The sequence below is a fragment of the Podarcis tiliguerta genome (genome assembly GCF_965153285.1).
Source record: "Podarcis tiliguerta genome assembly, chromosome: 8".
NCBI classification, from domain to species: domain Eukaryota; kingdom Metazoa; phylum Chordata; class Lepidosauria; order Squamata; family Lacertidae; genus Podarcis; species Podarcis tiliguerta.
The window spans coordinates 60,291,326-60,311,967 of record NC_139541.1 but is presented as its reverse complement, the minus strand read 5'-3'; the positions used below and the strand labels follow the sequence as shown (position 1 = coordinate 60,311,967).

The 20,642-nt window shown below is 44.7% G+C and overlaps 1 protein-coding gene and 1 long non-coding RNA gene across 3 annotated transcripts in view; one reads left to right on the top strand and one right to left on the bottom strand.

The window, feature by feature from the left end:
- The window catches only part of GRHL3 (grainyhead like transcription factor 3), a 53,193-nt gene that overhangs the window by 4,538 nt on the left and 28,013 nt on the right, over positions 1–20,642 (bottom strand). For both annotated transcript variants that reach the window (XM_083455351.1, XM_083455352.1), the window contains exons 10-15: positions 17,223–17,301; positions 14,639–14,772; positions 13,084–13,121; positions 12,163–12,251; positions 6,467–6,552; positions 5,100–5,164 (exon numbers count right to left, since the gene is read on the bottom strand). In XM_083455351.1, the coding sequence (XP_083311477.1) occupies positions 5,100–5,164; positions 6,467–6,552; positions 12,163–12,251; positions 13,084–13,121; positions 14,639–14,772; positions 17,223–17,301 (491 nt within the window). The remainder of the gene's footprint in view (positions 1–5,099; positions 5,165–6,466; positions 6,553–12,162; positions 12,252–13,083; positions 13,122–14,638; positions 14,773–17,222; positions 17,302–20,642) is intronic.
- On the top strand, positions 4,323–19,602 carry LOC310684919. The gene is made up of 3 exons (XR_014514966.1): positions 4,323–4,933; positions 12,385–12,486; positions 19,314–19,602. It is a non-coding gene; the product is annotated as an uncharacterized lncRNA (long non-coding RNA).

The following is a 20,642-nucleotide window of genomic DNA, read 5'->3' as shown; positions in this document are numbered from 1 at the left end:
ACAAACCACGAACTATCTCACAGGTGAGCAAACAAACCATGGCTCATTTCGACAAAGCTTGAGTTGCTTTCCTGCTTCATGCCTCTGTAGCTTGGTAAAGGGGCGGCCAAACACACCATGGTTAAACAAGGCTGCTGGCTTCAGACAGAATACCAAACCATAGTTAAAACAAGCCATGTGTCATCAACGAACTATGGCTTCACATCATGGTTTGTTGCCAGGAAATAAACCATGGTTAGTCTGCTGAGCTAGTTTCCAGATGCTGAAACACACCAAACTTTGCCTAAACTAACAATGGCTTAGCATTATCTGTGAGCCAGGCCAATGTGCTTTGCATGTGTGCTGTGTATGCAACCTGAGTCTCTTGTCATCAGTAACTTCCCAGGTTCTGGCCACTTGGACCAAGGACTTGCCAACTCATTCCGAGCTATCATGCCATATTAGCTCTTCCTTGATTGGGATTATTAGAGCGAGGGAGGAGTCATTTCATGAAGACATGATGGTGGGGGCAGCAGATTTTTCAGGGGCAAGTTGGAAGTACTGAACCTTCCTGCTGTCACAAAGCTGCAGTTGGTTGTCCGGGGATCTCATGCAAGAGTGCTGGTCTTTTTCCATTTCACTTTGCTGCTGACCAGGTCAGGGTTTGGTGGTTTCATTTATAAGCTTGTGACTTTGCATTCAGTTAATTGCACAGCAATTTGGATAATGAGCTTGTTTGTAAGTGAAAGACCTTTAACACCAGTCTCTGTTGTGTTTGCTGAGCTTGCTCATTTCTATTCAGAGCACAGAATTGCTAAGAGGAAAACTCAAACCTCTCTTTGGGCTCTACGCTTGGAACTTCACCTAATTCCAACAAACGTGTGATTTCACAAACACATGTTTGCCCATTAACTGATGTGGAGGGACCAGCCAAGAAAGGATAATCAGCAGGTGAGGAAAGACTGTTCTGTCTTCAAGAATGCAGAGTAAGGCTACTTGCACGCACAAACATCTGCATTAGTATTAGGAGGCAAACATAAAGCTAGGAACTCTGTTATTTCCTCATGAGGTATAGGACTCATCCAAGACAACCCAAACAGGCAGAAATGATGCATGGTACAGTCCTTCTTGGATTGTACCATTTCAGATGGTACAATGTTCCAGGTTCAATCCCTGGCATCTCGACCCAGAAGGGTATCAGACCACAGGGCCAATAAAACCCCTGCTTGAGATTTGGGAGAGTTGATGTCACTCAGAGGGTGCTTTCAGACAGTCACTATTTTCAGGATTAAATTAATTGGAATTTCTTGTATAACCAAACCATTTCCTGAAAATGCACAGGAAAGTGTGGGATTACACTTGCTGGATGCAACATTGTCTAATCAGGATGAATGTTCACTAAATGTTCACTTTTATTTATTTATTTTATATCCTGTCCTTCCTTCCAAAGGTGCCCAGTCCAGCAATCCCACAAGCATTATAACAATTAAAACATTTACATCAAGTAACATCTTCTCCCCAAAGAATCATTGGAGCTATGATTTGTTACAGGTATGAGGGACTGTAGTTCTTTAAAGAGTAAACCGCAGTTCCCAGGATTTGTTTGTATGTGCTTGAAATGTATGGTGTGTACATACCATCATCAACACAGCACTGTGAATGGTCACGGTAATAATTTTATATACAAGTAAGTTTTAAAACAGTGATCACTCTGAATTTCTTACATTTCTCCCCTGACTACTTCACAACTAACTTTTTTCTTCTCTCTCTCTCTCTCTCTCTCTCTCTCTCTCTCTCTGTGTGTGTGTGTGTAGCTATGTATACCTTCCAATACTCCATGCATCTGATGAAGTGGACTCCAGTACACAAAGATTTACACATATTGCCCATCAAAGTTTATACAATAATAAAAAAAAAATTTAGACTTTAAGACTGTGTTGTTTTTGATGCAACCAAGGAACATAGAATCTACTTCTCTGGAAACCAGGGTCTGGTGCCATGAGGAAACATTAAGTGCAGCACCATGCAAAAACAACAGAAAGCTATTTTTCCTACAAAACCCCAAGGGGCAACAGCAACACAACTCTCCTGTCCCTACCATGGGCTAGAAAGAGCTGCAGTTTTCCAGACACAACAAGATTAGCAGAAAGGGGAAGGAAGGGTCAGCCGCCCCATGACAAACATGCTAAACTTGCTCCTTGTCTTACAACATGGGGCAGGTGGGCAAGAGCAAAAAAAGATTAGCAACAGTCTAGCCCCCTCCCCCTGATCTATTTCTTTTGTCTTCTCCCAGACTCAAATGGCAAGGTGGAATGCGAAAGATCCTTAAGCCCAGCAGGGAAGCTGATTTATTGTTCAGCCTGGGGGGGAAGAGTTAGGTAGAGATTGCTAGGCCCCAAACAGAAATCGGTTACCTAAGGCTGCATACACAGCTATACCTTTAAGGCACATTCAAAGCGTATTCCTCCACCCCATCATATAAGTTATCAACACGGTTGGCTTCATTAACTATGAACCCAAAAAAATCAGGGATCCCCTCCAAACCACCTGTAAGGTTGTGTAATCTTTTTGTAGGGTGAAGCCTGCATTTTGTAGCTCTCTCCCTGCCCCGCCCACAAACCGAGTAATTAATACAACAAAACCAGGGTTCACAGTTAACATCCAGAAATCCAACATTGTTCGATTAAGCTGACATTGTTGTTTGTTAAGGCTTGCTGGGAATGGTAACTTCGTGAGGGGTAAACTACACTACCCAAAATCCTCCAATGGGGCTTGAGGCAGAAAGCTGGGGCACAAGGCAAGACAGTCCTCGCACCTCCCCCAAGGTCACATTGGTTAAGCTAATTGTTCTATCTCTGCTGGTAGCTACAGTTGAGGTGGAGTGGGGTATCCGGCACCCCCAAATTAAGAGGCAAGAGGTGCTCAAATTATATGTAAACTCATTGTGGAGGCATTGATCCTAGTGATGAGTGTAACAACGTATAGGCCAGCTGTTTGGCAGAGCTATAGCTATGTGGGGGCTAGCCAGGTTTTTTGCCCCAGGTGAAACCTCTAGAGGGGAGCCATTGGGGCTGCCAGCCTGTGTGCGTGTGTATGCAAATGCGTATGGGGGGGGGGTGCCAAACTGGATCTTCGACCTGGGTGAAGATTAGCCTCATTTTGCCCCCATATTTGGCTCTTGGTTTTCTGTTTTAGCCAAAAAGTCACAGTATTAGATCTCACAGAGTTTAATGTCCCTGACTGCAGGCAACGCCCATTGAATTTGAGCTTCAGGTGCTCCGGCTTGTGTGATAGCATCTAAAACAACTAAGTGCTGTATCTGTACCAAAATTAGTCACCCTGGTGGGATCACACACAGACACACACTTTCCATGCAAGACTGCATTGTTCCAGTGTCATCTGCCACTAGGAGTCAGAGGGTTACTCTGACCCTGCTAGCTTTGTGAAACAAACACTGGTGCCCTGGTGATTGAGATAAGGTAAACCTGTTGAGACCTCAGGCAACTACCTTGGGAGATAACAAAATACCCAACAAATTAGCCAGGTTATTCCACTTGTGTACATATACACACACTTCTTGGTAATTCCTTTTCCATAGGATAATCTGGCCATACTACTGAGAAGCCAACAGGATTGCTAGGCCTTGTACGCCCCACAGACATGGGCAGACCTTCTGCATCTGGCTTTTTCCATGGGCTCCCAAGGATCAGGAACCTATTTCAGCCTGAGGGCTGCATTCCTTTGTTGGCCAACCATGGGCAGAACAAAAAGTGGGTAGGGCAAGAGTCAAAGTGGGTGGGGCAGCAGATGTCGCTCTTACCTCTGACCCTAGGCTACATACCAGCTATGCAAAAGCCAGTAGTTTCTACCCACCACCACCCAATTCTCCATCCAGGCAAGCAAGAGGCATTATATCCCAGTTCCACGATACTTCTCAGCCAGACAAAAGCACTCTAGGAAGGTGTTGGGCAGGGCTTCTGAGGGCTTGGCTTCTGAGGACTGGCTCTCCCCTTATTGTTCTTTCACGTTATTCCTGCAGGGCTCGGGGAAGCGGTCGCTTTCAAGGAAAGAGCTTTCATTCATGCTGTGTTGTGTTGTTTTTACTCGCTTTGTTTACTAGATTTTATAGATTTGCTTTACATTGTTTTAATTCTATTATAGTTAATTACATTGAAAGTATTATCTTTTATATGTTTTTAGCTTTCTGTGTTTTATCTGTGTTTGTTTTAGTTTTTATAAGCCACCCTGAGTCCCAGTTTTTGGGGAAAGACAGGATGATGATGAGAAGAAGAAGAAGAAGAAGAAGAAGAAGAAGAAGAAGAAGAAGAAGAAGATGATGATCTGGGCCAAAATTACTTCCCTCCTTAAATGATGACTCTCCTCACAAAAGTGACCCAAAGTGACTTTCATCAAAATCAATTAAAACAAATGCAGAAATCATAGAATTGTAGAGTTGGAAGTGACCCCAAGGATCATCCAGCCCCACCCATTGCAATGCAGAAATCACAATGGAAGCATTCCTGACAGGTGGCTATAACCAATGAAATTCAAAGAACACAACTATACAGACGGGTCTTGCACATCCGCCCCCAACTAAAAAACGGCCAGTGATGATCTATCAGGTTTTGGTCATGGACAAAAGCACCACCTGCCACCATGCTCAAAACAGCCTTGACCTTTATTGGATAATATTTCTCTAGGGACAAAAGCCTGCTGTACTATAATTACAGCTATAGTCATCATGATGGCTCTTGGATACCTAGAGGATGAATGCTAGTTACCATGGAACAGCAGCAGGAGACAGCAGTTACCTGCATGAGTTAGCCACTGTGGGAATCTGGGTCCTGGATTTAGATAGGTCATTAGTCTGATCCAGCACGGCTGGACTTAAGTTCTTCATGGAGGTGCACAGAACTCTTCCTCAGAACCAGTACCACAACAGCGCTGAAGGCTGGTAAGGAGTTCTGTTGGTTTCTAAAGCCTGCATACTCAAGGACTACTCCCATGCTGAAATTGTCTTGCCTGTTTTCTAGTACAGCACCCACTGTCTATGTTACAGTGCAGAAAGTCACAGAGTGGAGCAAAGCACACAGAGTAAACATGGATGGGCCATCACTTACCCTCGCTTGCATTTTTTATAGACTTTATAGATGCTTTCTTCAGGCAGACCGTATTTTTCTGAAATCTGGAAGAGAAAAATAATATTCTGTCAATACTGTTGCACCCTACGAGAGGCATCCCCCCAGTGGATAATGTTCTAGCAGTAAAGGGAACCACTGCAGGCAATGCTGGAATCTCTGATAATCTTTTGCATTTTTATTTTATTGTACACCGTTTCAATAGTTTTGGTAGCAAAGCAGTATATAAATCTGAGGATAAGATTAAAATTAAAATAATTATTTGGGAGCAGCCCAAACCTCTCTCCTGCAATCCCTTTTCTGATGCTTTCCCAAAGGCGGTTCTGTAAATTGATATCCCCCCCCCCCAAAGTGCTGTTTGCTCTTTTCCAATGTAAAAGTGTGCAAAACCAACACACACACAAGCACAACCATAAAAAACGGCTATCAGATAATTTCAGACGATTGTTTGCTTTATTCCCCACCTCAGCAAAGAAGAGCTGGGGTTATCAGGAATGGTGCTGATAGACATCACAGAAACATGCTTCGCATTGTGTGCTCTGCAAACACTGAGAAGCGGGGAGGGGGAGGTGGGAGAGAGAGAGAGTTTCCAGCCAGCCCAAGGGAAAGGAAGTGAGGTGCAGAGGAGAAAAGCCTGACCAGAAAAAATTTCTCCACCTGGGAAACTGATTGGAGAAGGGGCGTTTCACAGTGCAAAATATGAAAGTCATCCCCATTAAAACAACATCAACAAAAAGATGCACTTGGCAGGGGGCTGTAGTTGGCTGTGACTTTCTGCGTTGTATAAAAGAGCCCCCAAACTGGTCAAGGTCAGAACAGGCATATTGCAATCCAATATGCAATATGCATTCAAATATAACACCCCAAAGTGATTGCACTACACTACTGGCATCAGTGCTGGCCCATGACCTTTGACTGACCAAGGCAGAAAATCTTCTGCACAAGCCTCATTGGGCCTGCTGGGACCTTAGAGTAGCTCTTAGCTCTTCCAATGGAGATTCTGCAGAAGGCGGCCCTGCATGTCATGTAGTGGAGGGGTTTAAAATGTTGGATTAGGATTTAGGAGACTAAGGTTCAGAATCCCCACTCAGCCATGAAGCTCACTGGGTGACCTTGGGCCAGTCACTGTCTCTCAGCCTAACCTACCTCACCAGATTGTTGAGGCGAGAAAATGGGGAAGGGGGAAGAACCATTTATGCCACCTTGAGCTCTTTGCAGGAAAAGCGGGATATAAATGCAACAACTCCCCCCAAAGTATTTACTATTACTTCATTAGGTAGCCTAGTAAATTTTATGTAGCAGAGATGACCGGGGGGCGGGGGGGGGGGGAGAGATGGGGGAAAACTTACAGCATTCCTCAGGCCTTTGAGGTCTGGCGTCTTCAGCATGAGAGCATCAAAAACCTCCTCCGATTCTCTTCGTACATAGAGCAAGACTGAAATGTGTGAAACAGACAGCTGTCACATGTGGGCTCAGCCTTCAAGAGTTGGTCATTTCTAACCACACAGAGGCTACATACAGTGGTACCTCGGGCTACATATGCTTCAGGTTACATACGCTTCAGGTTACAGACTCTGCTAACCCAGAAATAGTACCTTTGCTTCAGGATGAGAACAGAAATCTTGCTCCGGTGTTGTGGCGGCAGCAGGAGGCCCCATTAGCTAAAGTGGTGCTTCAGGTTAAGAACAGTTTCAGGTTAAGAACGGACCTCTGGAATGAATTAAGTGCTTAACCTGAGGTACTACTGTATACACTCCTGTTAACTCTGCATCCAGTGCACTCTTGCCACTGTTTTCGGATGCGATGTATACACAGTGTTAGCCACAATTTATATCTATACTCTCGTTTCTTATGAAATTAGGGCTATGTACACATTACTGGCTTAAAACGTAGTGAGGTTGTCTCCCCGTTCCGCACACTGTCTTTTAAGTTGCATTTATATGCTGCTTTACACACCGGAGAATCGGTGGGGATGCCTTCACCCAATGCACATTTACCTGATTGGTTTCCCCACACTTGCAACTCCCCCCCCCAAGCTCCTATTCTGTGAAGCTGTCATTTGTGCATGTGTTGTCATCTGCACAGGTACAACAGTTTGAACCATCTGCGCAGTTTGAACCATCTTTTAGATTTAGGGGAGCTAGTCTCAAGCCCAACGACACATTCTCAAGATGGAGGGGGAGGGAACAGCTGCAGTCGCCTGCGGGTCCTGCGCAATGTTTGCCATCTTGCCAAAGGTTGCAGGCAGCTTTACGTGCAGCAATTGCATGTTGATTGCCCTCCTAAAAGACAAAGTCCAGCAACTGGAGGAACGTGTAGCTACGCTCCAAAGAATTAGAGAGCTGGAGCTCTTCTTGGAAGCAACAGAGCACACCGTCTCCACCAAGGAGGAGACAGGGGACTCCCCTGAGAAGGAGGCTAGTTCACCAACACAGGAGCCCGATATGTGGAGAAACGTGACTCAAAGAAGTAGGAGGCCCAGGGTTCGCTCTGATTGTCTAGAAATACACAATCGCTTTGAGGTCCTCTCCAATAGCAAGGAAGACGAAGAGCAGACTCCATTTGAGGATCTCTCCCTCATTACAGTCGATCACGTATATGAAGATGAGCAGCAAAGTCAGTCCTCAGGGAATGTGCAGGCGACCTTGGAACGGACCGCTCACGGAAGAACCCTGACCAAACCTAAGAGAAGGCGTGTAGTGGTGATAGGGGATTCCCTACTGAGGGGAACAGAAGCAGTGATCTGTGGGCCTGACAAGATGTCTCGGGAAGTGTGCTGTCTCCCCGGGGCTAAGATCCAAGATGTAACTGAACGACTGCCAGGAATCATAAAACCCACTGACAAATACCCCTTCCTCTTGGTTCATGTGGGAACCAATGACACTGCAAGCAATAGCCTCCAGAAGATCAAAAGAGACTACGAGGCTCTGGGCAGGAAATTGAAGCAATTAAATGCACAAATCGTCATCTCATCTGTCCTCCCAGTTGAACGACGTGGCCCAGGGAGAGAGAGGAAAATAGTGGAAGTGAACAGCTGGCTTCGCAAATGGTGTAAACAGGAACGGTTTGGATTCTTAGATCACGGACTGCAGTTTCTTGAGGATGGACTTCTGGCAAGCGATGGGCTGCACCTCACAACGGTTGGGAGGAATGTTTTTGCCAAAAAACTAAGAAACCTCATCAGGAGGGCTTTAAACTGACTAATGTGGGGGAGGGAGACAGTGCTCCTGAAGGTAGGAGTCTATTAATTGATGAAGATGATCATCCAAATGTCATAGACCAAATGGAGCAAACAGCAAGCAGATCTAGTGGTGGGAGGAAAAAATCCTTAAATAAGAGACACGGGGGAATGACTAATGGACTTCAGTGTCTGTACACTAATGCACAAAGCATGGGAAATAAACAAGATGAGCTTGAGCTCTTGGTACAGCAAACTAAATATGACATAATAGGCATCACTGAAACCTGGTGGGATAAGTCCCACGATTGGAATGTAAAAATGGAGGGATACAATCTATTTCAGAGAAACAGACCAGACAAGAAAGGAGGAGGAGTGGCGTTATATGTCAGGGATGTGTATACCTGTGAAGAGATCCAAGATTTAGAACCTCAAAGCCAAAGTGAGAGCATTTGGGTCAAAATTAAGGGAGAGAAGAATAACAGTGACCTCATTGTGGGAGTTTACTATAGATCCCCAAGCCAAACGGAGGACATAGATGATGCCTTCCTGGAACAGATGGCCAAGCATGCAAAAGGAAGGGAGATAGTAGTAATGGGGGACTTCAATTACCCAGATATTTGTTGGATGTCAAACTCAGCCAAGAGCATAAGGTCAAACAGATTCCTCACTGGCCTTGCAGACAACTTCATTGTCCAGAAAGTGGGAGAAGCAACAAGAGGAACAGCCATTTTAGATCTGGTCCTAACCAATGTCGATGACCTGGTTAATGGGGTAGAAGTGGAAGGATCATTAGGCGCAAGTGATCATGCTCTTCTGAAGTTTACTATACAACGGAAAGGAGCAGCCAAGCATACTAGGACTCAATTTCTTGACTTTAAGAAAGCCGACTTCATAAAACTTAGGGAAGTGCTGGGTGAGATCCCATGGACAGTAATACTAAAAGGAAAGGGAGTTCATGATGGCTGGGAGTTTGTTAAGAGGGAGATAGTAAAAGCACAACTTCAGGCAATACCAATGAGACGGAAACATGGAAGGTGCCTAAAGAAGCCAGGGTGGCTATCTAAAGAACTTTTAACTGAGTTAAGATTAAAAAAGGATGTGTACAAAAAATGGAAAAGGGGGGAAACCACCAAAGAGGAATTCAAACAAATAGCCAGCACGTGTAGACACAAAGTCAGAAAAGCTAAAGCACAGAATGAACTCAGGCTTGCTAGAGAGGTTAAAAGCAACAAAAAAGGCTTCTATGGGTATGTTCGTAGCAAAAGGAAGAACAAAGAAACAGTGGGGTCACTCAGAGGAGAAGATGGTGAAATGCAAACAGGGGACACAGAAAGGGCTGAACTCCTCAATGCCTTCTTTGCCTCAGTCTTCTCCGATAAAGAAAACAATGCCCGACCTGAAGAATTTGGAGGAAATGATTCAGCAGAGGAAACACAGCCCAGAATAACTAAGGAGATAGTACAAGAATACTTGGCTAGTTTAGATGTATTCAAGTCTCCAGGGCCAGATGAACTGCATCCAAGAGTATTAAAAGAACTGGCAGATGTGATCTCAGAACCACTGGCAGTCATCTTTGAGAATTCCTGGAGAACAGGCGAAGTCCCGGCAGACTGGAGGAGGGCAAATGTTGTCCCTATTTTCAAAAAGGGGAAAAGAGAGGACCCAAATAATTACCGCCCAGTCAGTCTAACATCAATACCAGGGAAGATTCTGGAGCAGATCATTAAGCAAACAATCTGTGAGCACCTAGAAAGGAATGCTGTGATCACCAATAGTCAGCATGGATTTCTGAAAAATAAGTCATGTCAGACGAACCTGATCTCATTTTTTGACAGAATTACAAGCCTGGTAGATGAAGGGAACGCAGTGGATGTAGTCTACCTTGATTTCAGCAAGGCATTTGACAAGGTGCCCCATGATATTCTTGTAAAGAAGCTGGTAAAATGCGGTCTTGACTATGCTACCACTCAGTGGATTTGTAACTGGCTGACTGACCGGACCCAAAGGGTGCTCATCAATGGTTCCTCTTCATCCTGGAGAAGAGTGACTAGTGGGGTGCCACAGGGTTCTGTCTTGGGCCCGGTCTTATTCAACATCTTTATCAACGACTTGGATGATGGACTCAAGGGCATCCTGATCAAATTTGCAGACGACACCAAACTGGGAGGGGTGGCTAACACCCCAGAAGACAGGATCACACTTCAAAACGACCTTGACAGATTAGAGAACTGGGCCAAAACAAACAAGATGAATTTTAACAGGGAGAAATGTAAAGTATTGCACTTGGGCAAAAAAAATGAGAGGCACAAATACAAGATGGGTGACACCTGGCTTGAGAGCAGTACATGTGAAAAGGATCTAGGAGTCTTGGTTGACCACAAACTTAACATGAGCCAACAGTGTGACGCGGCAGCTAAAAAAGCCAATGCAATTCTGGGCTGCATCAATAGGAGTATAGCATCTAGATCAAGGGAAGTTATCGTGCCACTGTATTCTGCTCTGGTCAGACCTCACCTGGAGTACTGTGTCCAGTTCTGGGCACCACAGTTCAAGAAGGACACTGACAAACTAGAACGTGTACAGAGGAGGGCAACCAAAATGGTCAAAGGCCTGGAAACAATGCCTTATGAGGATCGGCTAAGGGAGCTGGGCATGTTTAGCCTGGAGAAAAGGAGGTTAAGGGGTGATATGATAGCCATGTTCAAATATATAAAAGGATGTCACATAGAGGAGGGAGAAAGGTTGTTTTCTGCTGCTCCAGAGAAGCGGACACGGAGCAATGGATACAAACTACAAGAAAGAAGATTCCACCTAAACATTAGGAAGAACTTCCTGACAGTAAGAGCTGTTCGACAGTGGAATTTGCTGCCAAGGAGTGTGGTGGAGTCTCCTTCTTTGGAGGTCTTTAAGCAGAGGCTTGACAACCATATGTCAGGAGTGCTCTGATGGTGTTTCCTGCTTGGCAGGGGGTTGGACTCGATGACCCTTGTGGTCTCTTCCAACTCTATGATTCTATGATTCTAACAGCTGTCTCAAATGCACACACCTCAGTTAATGCAGCTTTGAAACTGGATAGAAGCTGGTTTGAGGGAAATCGCATCAAGCAGCAGTATTTCTCAAGAAACTACAGGATAGATATGGATTGTGGGTAATGTCATGTGTACTCGGCTTCAAACACCAGTGTTGGGAGCACGCTGGAGTCAGAGTACCGTATTTTTCCATGTATTAGACAATGTTTCTCCATACACAGATAGTGCAGATGGGGGACGGGCGATTGGTTGCAGCCATGAGCAGGAGATTGTCAGTGGCGATTAGGTGGGTGATTGGTGGGTGAGGCAATGCCTGCTGGCGATTGGCTGCTGCTATGGCAATTGGACGGGCGATTAGCGGCTGCTGGCGGATGATTGGTGGCTTTGGCGAGCGTTTTTTGGCAACCCCTCAAAAAAAGCCCAACAACTGTGGGCAATCGCCCCCTCATTTCCTTAATTTGGAGTCCCCCAAAATAGGGGTTGTCTTATACATGGGGGCACGTTATACATGGAAAAATACGGTAAATGGCAATGTGTGTACAGCTATATTAAAAATAGAGCTCCTCTTCTCAGTCTGCTGAGACTTTGGAAGTGCCCGTTAGTTGTCCTTCACCCCACCAAGTTGCCCCATGATAAGGTCCTCAAGGGGAGAGCTCCTTTCTGGGCCTTGCCTTCAGCGCCATTTTTCATGGGCACTTGCTGTTTATTCCCTCACATTTTGTAAGCCCACAAGGCTCTTTCCTCATCTGTTCCACCTGAGGTTGTCGTTTCTTTGTCTATAGCTTGGTGTTGGGGTGGGGGTATGTGTGTGCGTAATCTCCGATAGCAATATTACCTCGTTGAGGGTCTTCCTCTTTGGCTTGCTTTGAAGCTAAAGGGTCAAATTCATCAGGAAATGAAGGGCAGCTCCTCTTTAAAGGCAACCTTAGTGAGGAAAATGAAAGTTCAGAAGATTCCAGGATGGGCACCAAGATTCAGAAACAAGTGGTTCAAATGTCAGTACTGATGCATTGTTAAAGAACGAAAACAAAAACACAGCTTTCCTTCATTTCCACAGGGCCAATGCAGAAAATGTCCTAGTGGATTGTGCCCCATGGAGAGGGTCCCTCTGGTCTCCTTCTCTGCCACTCCAAATCCAATTCCTCACATTGCCCAACAGGTAAGGACACCAATGATGCTGAGCATTCTTCCTGCATCTCCAACCATTTCCTTGTGGAAGGCTAGGTTGTGGCAAAGTTCATGGTACAAGTCCTGCTCAGAGTAGATCTACTGAAGTTGACTAACTTGACATGACTAACTTAGGTTCATCCATTTCAATGGGTCTACTTTGAGTAGAACTTGTTTGGACACAACCCAGCATATATATCCTTGCCCTCAGTCTCACAGCACTTCAGCATAGCTCCTGTTCATTTGGTTTCAATGGGATTCTCACTCCAGATAATGTCCTACCAACATTATATTTCACCACTTTTATATATCCTGCATTTATTCCATTAGGGACCTCAAGATCTGGTAGACATCAACTTTGCAGGGCTGAAAGCAGCTGATACAGCAAATTTCCTGCGGTTAATTGGGTCTGGGTTTGGTCAGTGCCTGGATCAGAGGCCTACTTATGTGGCCTTGACAAGACTCCCAGAGAAAGACGGGATAGAAATAAAATCAAAATGGGAAGTGGGAATAGGGCCAATGGGCTGACTAATTATGCAATAATATCTTGGACATGTGAGCCAAGGGGGGATGAATGCATATTTTGTACCTGTTAGAGTCATGTGGAACACCAGCGGTGGGTAATGCCTGTTGGAAAAAAAGAAAAGAGAGACACTTTAGTCCTTTGAGATTAAAAATGCCCCAGACTTTTGGGGGCAAAAGCACTGTGGCCTCTCAGAAGGAAATCTTCTTCAGACTCTGTGGGTTGCATTCACCCAAGTCCTACTCAGAGTAGATCCCCTGAAAGTAGTGAATCTAAGTTAGTCCCATCTATTAGCTTCAGTGGGTCTACTCTGAGTAGGACTAGCATTGAATACCAGCCTATGTGATAATTAAAAAGATAAATGGGGTGTACTTATTAGATATGCATGCCCAAGGTACTGATTCCTTGGCTTAAAAAAAAAAGGGGGGGGGGGTAACTGACTTTGTATTTATAATGTTGTTATGGTTACAGTGAGGTTTAAGAACAACATCCAGAAAATAGAACAGTCCCACAGCACCCTGCTTTTGCAATTTAATCATGAACCTATCTGAGAGTAGAGCTTTCAATCCTCTCCCTCCCCTGCTTAAATTGTGCTTCTGTGGCCAGACACTCTGCACTCCTGCTCCATAATCTCCTCACATCTTTATAGGAATCCATTTTGACTTTTAAATTCCTCCTCAAAGCCTGCACTTTCCTTGCTAGGTATCCCTAGACAGACAGTGAGCAGATATCTACACTACAAACTTAGGTTTAGTTTTAAACCAGTTTATCATTTATGGCTTCCCCCACAGAATGCTGGGAATTGCATTTTCAGGACATGACAAGTTCTGTCATGGAGCTCTATTACACAATTAAGTTCCCAGGGTTTCCAGGGAGAGGGGAAATACTTCTTCTTCTTCTTTTAAAAAAGAACAGAAGTCGGGGGGCGGGCGTTTAGAACTGTCCTTAATCAGTGTAAGGCCTTGCACTGCCATATCTCTTTTTTGCTTCACACAAAATTTACAGTGCAGCGTTTATACCAAGGCTGGGAATCTGTGGCCGTCCAGATGTTGTGGGACTCCAACTCCCATCAGCCCCAGCCAAGACTGGCCAATGGCCAGGGATGATCGGAGCTGGAATCCAACAATGTTTGAAGGGTCCCCAATTAAAACAGCATGCCTCTTCTCCCCAAATCCCTACTCTTGCAGTTGAAAGGTTCCTTTGAAATAAACCAAAATCGAGTCTCGATGCCTAAAATAAATTAAGATAATGGCATCATTAATGGTGGCTTCCTTCCATTCCTGTAGCAGCAGGATGCTTCACTGCCTTAAGAGGTATTTGAAGGCAACATGCAGCAGGAGCTGTAAGGGGCAGGGGCAGCCTGTCCCATTTTGCTGCCTGAGGTGAAACAGGAAGGTGCTGGCCTGCCCATGTCGCTGGTCCTCCTTACCAGGGTCACACAGCTGCAACTTCCTGGTTCCAGCATGATTGTGTGATAGCAGCTCAAGATCACGTGAGAGCCCCATGAGATCGCGTGGAGGCCTCTCACGGCTTCATAAGATTTCTCCAGAACCCAGAAGTTGCCACAGCCACCTCTCCTTGGTGTCTCATGGATGGTCTGGCTATGGTAAGGGGGACTTACCGTTCCACATCTCTGGAGGTTTGAAAAGTGGACGTTTGGAATAAACAGGACGGGCTGGGTTTCCAAGTCAGCCTGTGGCTTGAGATACGTGATTTCATTGCCTCGGAAGCCTGAAACCAAACAGCTTTTCAGACCTGGAAGGAAGAAGAGAAACTTAGTTTTCCACCATGTTTGTTGCTATAGAGACTCATCAAGAAAGGGGAGTGGTGGAGACTCATCCAAGCCATGGGCGCTTTAACTGAGATTCCTGCATTGCATGACTTGATGACCCTCAGGGTCCCTCCAACTCTACAATTCTATGATTCTAAATAATGAATGCCTCAGTTTGCAAGATTAGGACAAGACCAGCCTTCCCCAATCTTTTGCCTTTCAGATGCTTTGGAACACACACTCATCAGCCCCGGCCAAAATGCCTGGAAGGCACATGGTTGAGGAAGACTGGGCAAGACAGAGGGGACCTATGAAACCCTCCCAATGTCTTTCCCTTTCGTTAAAAGCAGCTAAGCAGCGAAGGAAATACTCAAACTGCAGCATCCTCATCCTTCAAAATCTGCACTTATCTGAATTTTGCAATGCAGTTCTCTAAAGTCAACTAATGTGCACAGAAATGCATATAACAGGGGTGAAGTTTGTATAAAAATGTGTAATATTAATGAAGACAACATACAAGAAAGAATTATGGTAGGGAATATTGCTTTGCAAAAAATCCACATATTCAGAGAAATTTGCCAGTGAATTTTCAAGAGGCCTTGAAAAAATTGATGTGGAAAGGTAGAGAACTGGAGTTAAGATTAGAAAAATGAGAAGCTAAAAGAAACCCAAACTGACTCACTGACCAGCCCTTACTCTCTGCCCAAAAAACATCCCACAAGGTGGCTGAGAATTGTTTTTTAAAAACCAATGAGGTTGGAGGGGGGAGAGAATTCAAATGGAAAAGACCAAATTCCATCAATAGAAACAGACAAAAAACAAAGCCAAAACAAAAACCCAAAGTAGAAGTCTCAGACTTCATGCAACACTAACACAATCTGATCAATCAGCACACACACACACTGAGCTTTCTGAAATAATAATAAAAAAAGCCTTTGGGGAACTATTTAACTGAGAGATGGCCTGGACACTGTTTCTGGAAAGCAAGTTTCTGTAATTTTCATGATCTAATTTTCAGACAAGAATGATTAGATGTGTCTGAAGAACATAAAAAAGCCCAGAATAGGGCATAAGAGTTTCTGTCTCACCTTATTATTAATAATAATAACCTCTAGAGCGCCTACAGTAATTAGGTGCCACACACAAATCAAAATGAAGACACCTGCCCTGCCTTCGAGCTTACAATCTCAGAGACTAGACTTATAAGAGAAAGGGAGTGGAGGGGGAGAGTAGAAGCCAGAGGATAGGGATCAGCTTGACAGTGCCAAAATGAAGAGATATCTCATTCAATTGAGATCTTCTTCTCATTGGTCCCCCATTTTTGGAAGCTGTCTTTGGCTCCATACACACAGCACATCCGAATAACATTCAAAATACCCCCCCAAAAAAGAATCATGGGAATTGTAGTTTGTGAAGGGTGCTAGTAGTGTAGCTCTGTGAGCAGTAAACTGCAGCTCCCAAGATTCTTTGGAGGAAGCCAAGGATTTAAAATGCACATTAAATGTATGAATGCAGCCTCTGACTGTGTCAGACCAATGGCTCATCAGTACTGAAGTAGTTGAGCCAGTGGATCAGACACAGTCCTAGGCTGCATACTATTGACACCTACTGCCAGTGGCTATCCAGGTTTCAAGGGAGGGGTCTTCCCCAACCCTACTTTGAGATGACAGGGATCAAATCTGTGTCCTTTTACGTGCAATGCAGATGCTCTCCGCCTGAGCCACAGCCTCTCTCCAGCGGTGCCCAAATTGCAAAACTCTCGACTTGAGGCATGTTCACCAGGCACGTTCGTTGCTAATTTTTAGGCGCCAGGCAAAGTCCGCCGGGAGCTTTTAGTAGTATTTTAAGGATCTCAATCACTGGTTTTAGCTGCTATATTTATCTTGCCACACTCGTTTGCTCTTCTTCCACCTTTCTGTAGTTTTTATTGCTGTTTTTATTTGACATGCTGTTAATTCTGTTTTGAACGTGGAACTGTTTTGTAAGCTTCCCAGAGGGCACGTGTCAGGGCATATAGATCCCATGCGTAAATAAATAAATAAAAACGAAAGAGGTGCGTTTGTAAAAACAACCCTTGAAATCCAGTTAGGGCCAGGCTGAGCTGACCCCGCCAGCTGCTCTTTGCTGGGATGAAGACAGAGCAATTTCCCTGCAGCCCTTGATCCTTCTCCGGCCAGGGACTAGGGCTAGATTGCCCTTGCCTTCTTCTTCTTCGCAACCCCCCAAGGCAAGGGACTGTTGCGGCAGAGGGAAGCGGGTTATCTGCAGCTGAGGGTCCTAATCACCAGGCATCTAACTCCCCGGGCCATCCTGCACACCATGCATTCGAAGCGCACTCTGCCGGCAGCACATGACCTCACACACCCTCCCCTGAAGGCAGCGTTTATATATACAGGGCCCACACCAGCTTCCTCGCCCCCTTCCACTCACTCACCATTGTTATTGGCGTCCAGGCATTTTCCCTTCCTCCTGAACTGCTTGCGTTCATCGTCCCGCATTTTCCTCTCTGCTCCCTGCAAGGGAAGTTGAAAGAGATGAGAAGCCGAAAACTTACCAGTACAGGCAACTCCCAGTTTACAACACGGCTTACGTTCTAAGGCGCCACACATTTAAGTGAAATCGCATCTATTTGAAACACCTCGAGAAAGCCTGCAAACACCCTTTTCAGTGACGCTTTTGTGATGGTTTTAGGTCACGTCTGGGTTTGGCTCAACGCGCACACGTATCTGATGCGTCTAAAACAATGGCTGCCTGTATGTTGCTGTGAAGCACATGCCTCCTGAACATTCGTGGTATTAATAATACTGTCACTTGGGAGGAGATTGCGCCATCTCAGGAGCAGGGCTGCAGCAAGGGGGTGAGGAGGGCCCCCGCCAGGGGCGCAGGCAAGGTGGGGGGTGCCAAACTGGCTGGAGGAGAGGCAGAAAGAAGAGCTAATTTGTCCGTGGCTAGGGGGCGCAATCTCGACGGTTCTGCCAGGGGCGCAAGATCACCTAGCTATGGCTCTCCTCAGGAGCCTATGCACCAGACAAACTGCACCTCCAGGTGAGATCCTTGTTTGCAAAGGCAACACTGACTAGTTTCAGGGGGAGAGGGAGGCGTTGCTTCCAGTGAAAATGGCAGCTGAACCGAATATTTGCCCCACCAAACGCAGTCTGCCTGCACCTGCCCGCCTTCTTGCAACCAATCTAAGTGGTAATACTGCTTCTTCCTCCTTAGTCTCAGGAAAATCACAGGGACAAAACCAGAAGTAGTTGGCTCTGCCTCTACTTGCTCCCTATCTTCTGCCCTACTGGTCTCAAAAGGGAGCACCCACTGTGGGCAAATGGGTACACTCATAAAGGTACACCTAGGATCAGGGTGAATAAAAATCAATGTGGGTTTTTTTTAATTAAAATAATCAGATTTTAAAAAAATTAAATCAGATTTTAAAAAAATTAAATCAGATTTTTAAAATAAAATGCTTTTGGAGGAAAATCTTTCTGAATATAGTTTTCTATTTAAGTTACATTATAGTCCAAAGGCTATTCATCAGGAAAGAAGGATTTGTTTTAAGTTTTTCATGTGTCTCAGTCTAAAGTTATTGTTGTTTTTAATTGTTTAACCACACCAGTTAACAAACATGGATACATATGCTATAATGTTATTGTTTTCGCTAAATAAATTGTTTATATTGTTATTAAGGAAATTATTATTTTTCTCCTTCCATTAAAGTACAGCAGAAAAGTTGTCCAAATATGAACAATTAACTTATTAAACCTCACAATAAGTTCATAATTACATCTCTATGCATTTCTAATAGTATAACCAAATCAGTAATTTTTGATATAACTGTAAAAACTTCTCTGAAAATTTATTATTCCAAAAAATGAAACCTTCACCTGGTTGTGAATATTAAGATTATACCAGCAAGAATGAGTCTTTCTATAATAAAAAGATGTAAATCAAGTCTTACTGACTAGTGATTTAAATCGTGATTTAAATCGATTTGATTTAAATCAAATCCACCCTGCCTAGGATAGCCAGATGCGAAAAGAGGACAGCTTAAAGCAACTATTTAAAAATCCAGGTGATTTCAGCAGATGTAGGTATTAAAGGTGGAGGGGCCCTGCCCTCTTTTCCATCTGTCCTCCCTAGATTATACCTGCCTGCTCCTAGTGATTTACGGCTAGGGAGAGAAGCCAGGTTTCTCCACCTTCCCCACCCCTGCTCCAAACATTGTGATCCAAATTGCAGCCCATTGCCTGTGTGCCGCAGAACACAACAGGATGCTTTCAGAGAACCAAAGAAGCCCCTTCTTTGGGCTTCCTTGGTTCCATTTCTCAGTTACCCTGAGCTTGGGGGGGGGGGGGGAGAGAGCAATGCTGGAATATGTGTGCATAATATATTTGCATGGCATCCTGCATATGCAAGAGCAGAGGCAGAGCACTCTTTCCATTTAAAATATAAGCTTGCCATTTAAATGCAAGCATTTATCTTAGGGGCAAACTAGATGTGGCATTAATCTTGTGATGGCAATTAACAGGCATTTTGGAGTTTGGAGAGAGACATTGTGAACCATTATCTCCAAAGAGAAAGAAGATTGTAATCCATGAAGCCGTTTCAAACGGGGAAGCTAAAATTATAGGAGATGCTGTAATTCCACAGGCAGATGTGTGTTCCCAGGGAGTCTTTGGGGTCGTAGTTTTCAAGCAGCAGTCCCTTCATCCCACATGGCAAGCCATTTTTTTAAATGAAAGGACTTTTGGAAGAGGTCGGGGTTGTGTATGTCAAATTGCTGTTCAAAAAAATAAAAAGCCTTTGAGAAACCCAAAGTAGTTCTTTGGGTCCAAGCCTATAACTGGAGCCAAAAATGCAGAATGCAGGCCTGCACATATTTCTCACCTCAAATTTTGGAAAGTTCAACTAGTGAGGAAGCAATCTAGCTGAACCGGTTTGAGGGCCAGTCTAGATGTGATGTTAACGGTATGAACATGTGTGGCACATATGTGTGAGCCTGTACAGTCATACCTCGGGTTAAATATGCTTCGAGTTGAGCGCGTTCGAGCTGCTCTCCTCAGCAACACGGAAGTAGCGGAGCGCGTTACTTCCGGGTTTCGCCACTTGCGCATGCGCAGACACACAAAATGACGTCACGCACATGCGCAGAAGCAGCAAAAAGCAACACACGTGTCCGCAGACGTGCCGTCACTAGTTACGTTTACCTCTAGTTGCGAACGGGGCTCTGGAACTGATCCCGTTCGTATCTAGAGGTACCACCTTAATTAGCATGCACATTTAAAAAAATGTTCGCAGAATGGAGGCTTCCCTTGTGATGTAGCAGCTTCAGAAGAGTTATTATTGCCAGAATCACAGCAGCACAGTAAGTGTCGAGAGTTTCCCCACCTTCTGCAGTCCTGCTGCTTGGCCTCCCTGCAGGCGATATTAACTTCTTCTTTTTTAAGCCTTCGTGCCAATTGCATCCACACGACTAACCTCACATCTAGTTTGGCCCTCATTGAAAGGATCCAGAATGTGGAATGTCACCTCTGGGCTAATACTGAATCAGATTAAGCTCCCAGAACATTTTTATTATATGTTGCCTCCTAGCATTTAAAAACTGGAGGCTCACCAGTGAATTCCAGTCTTGACTGATTTACAGGTGAACTCTTGCACAGTTTAGGTTATTCACATTTAAAAGCTTTCATTAGAGCCAAGTTCTTCAGCTAGCAGTTCAGCTCTTGCAAAGCTGCTCTTAAAAGGCCATGTCTTTGTTTAAGAAGCTTATTTCTTTCTTTCTTACATTCAGTGCTTTTTTTTTCTAAAAAAAGGTTTAAGGCTACTCTCATTTTCCTACTCTTATTGAAATACTGCC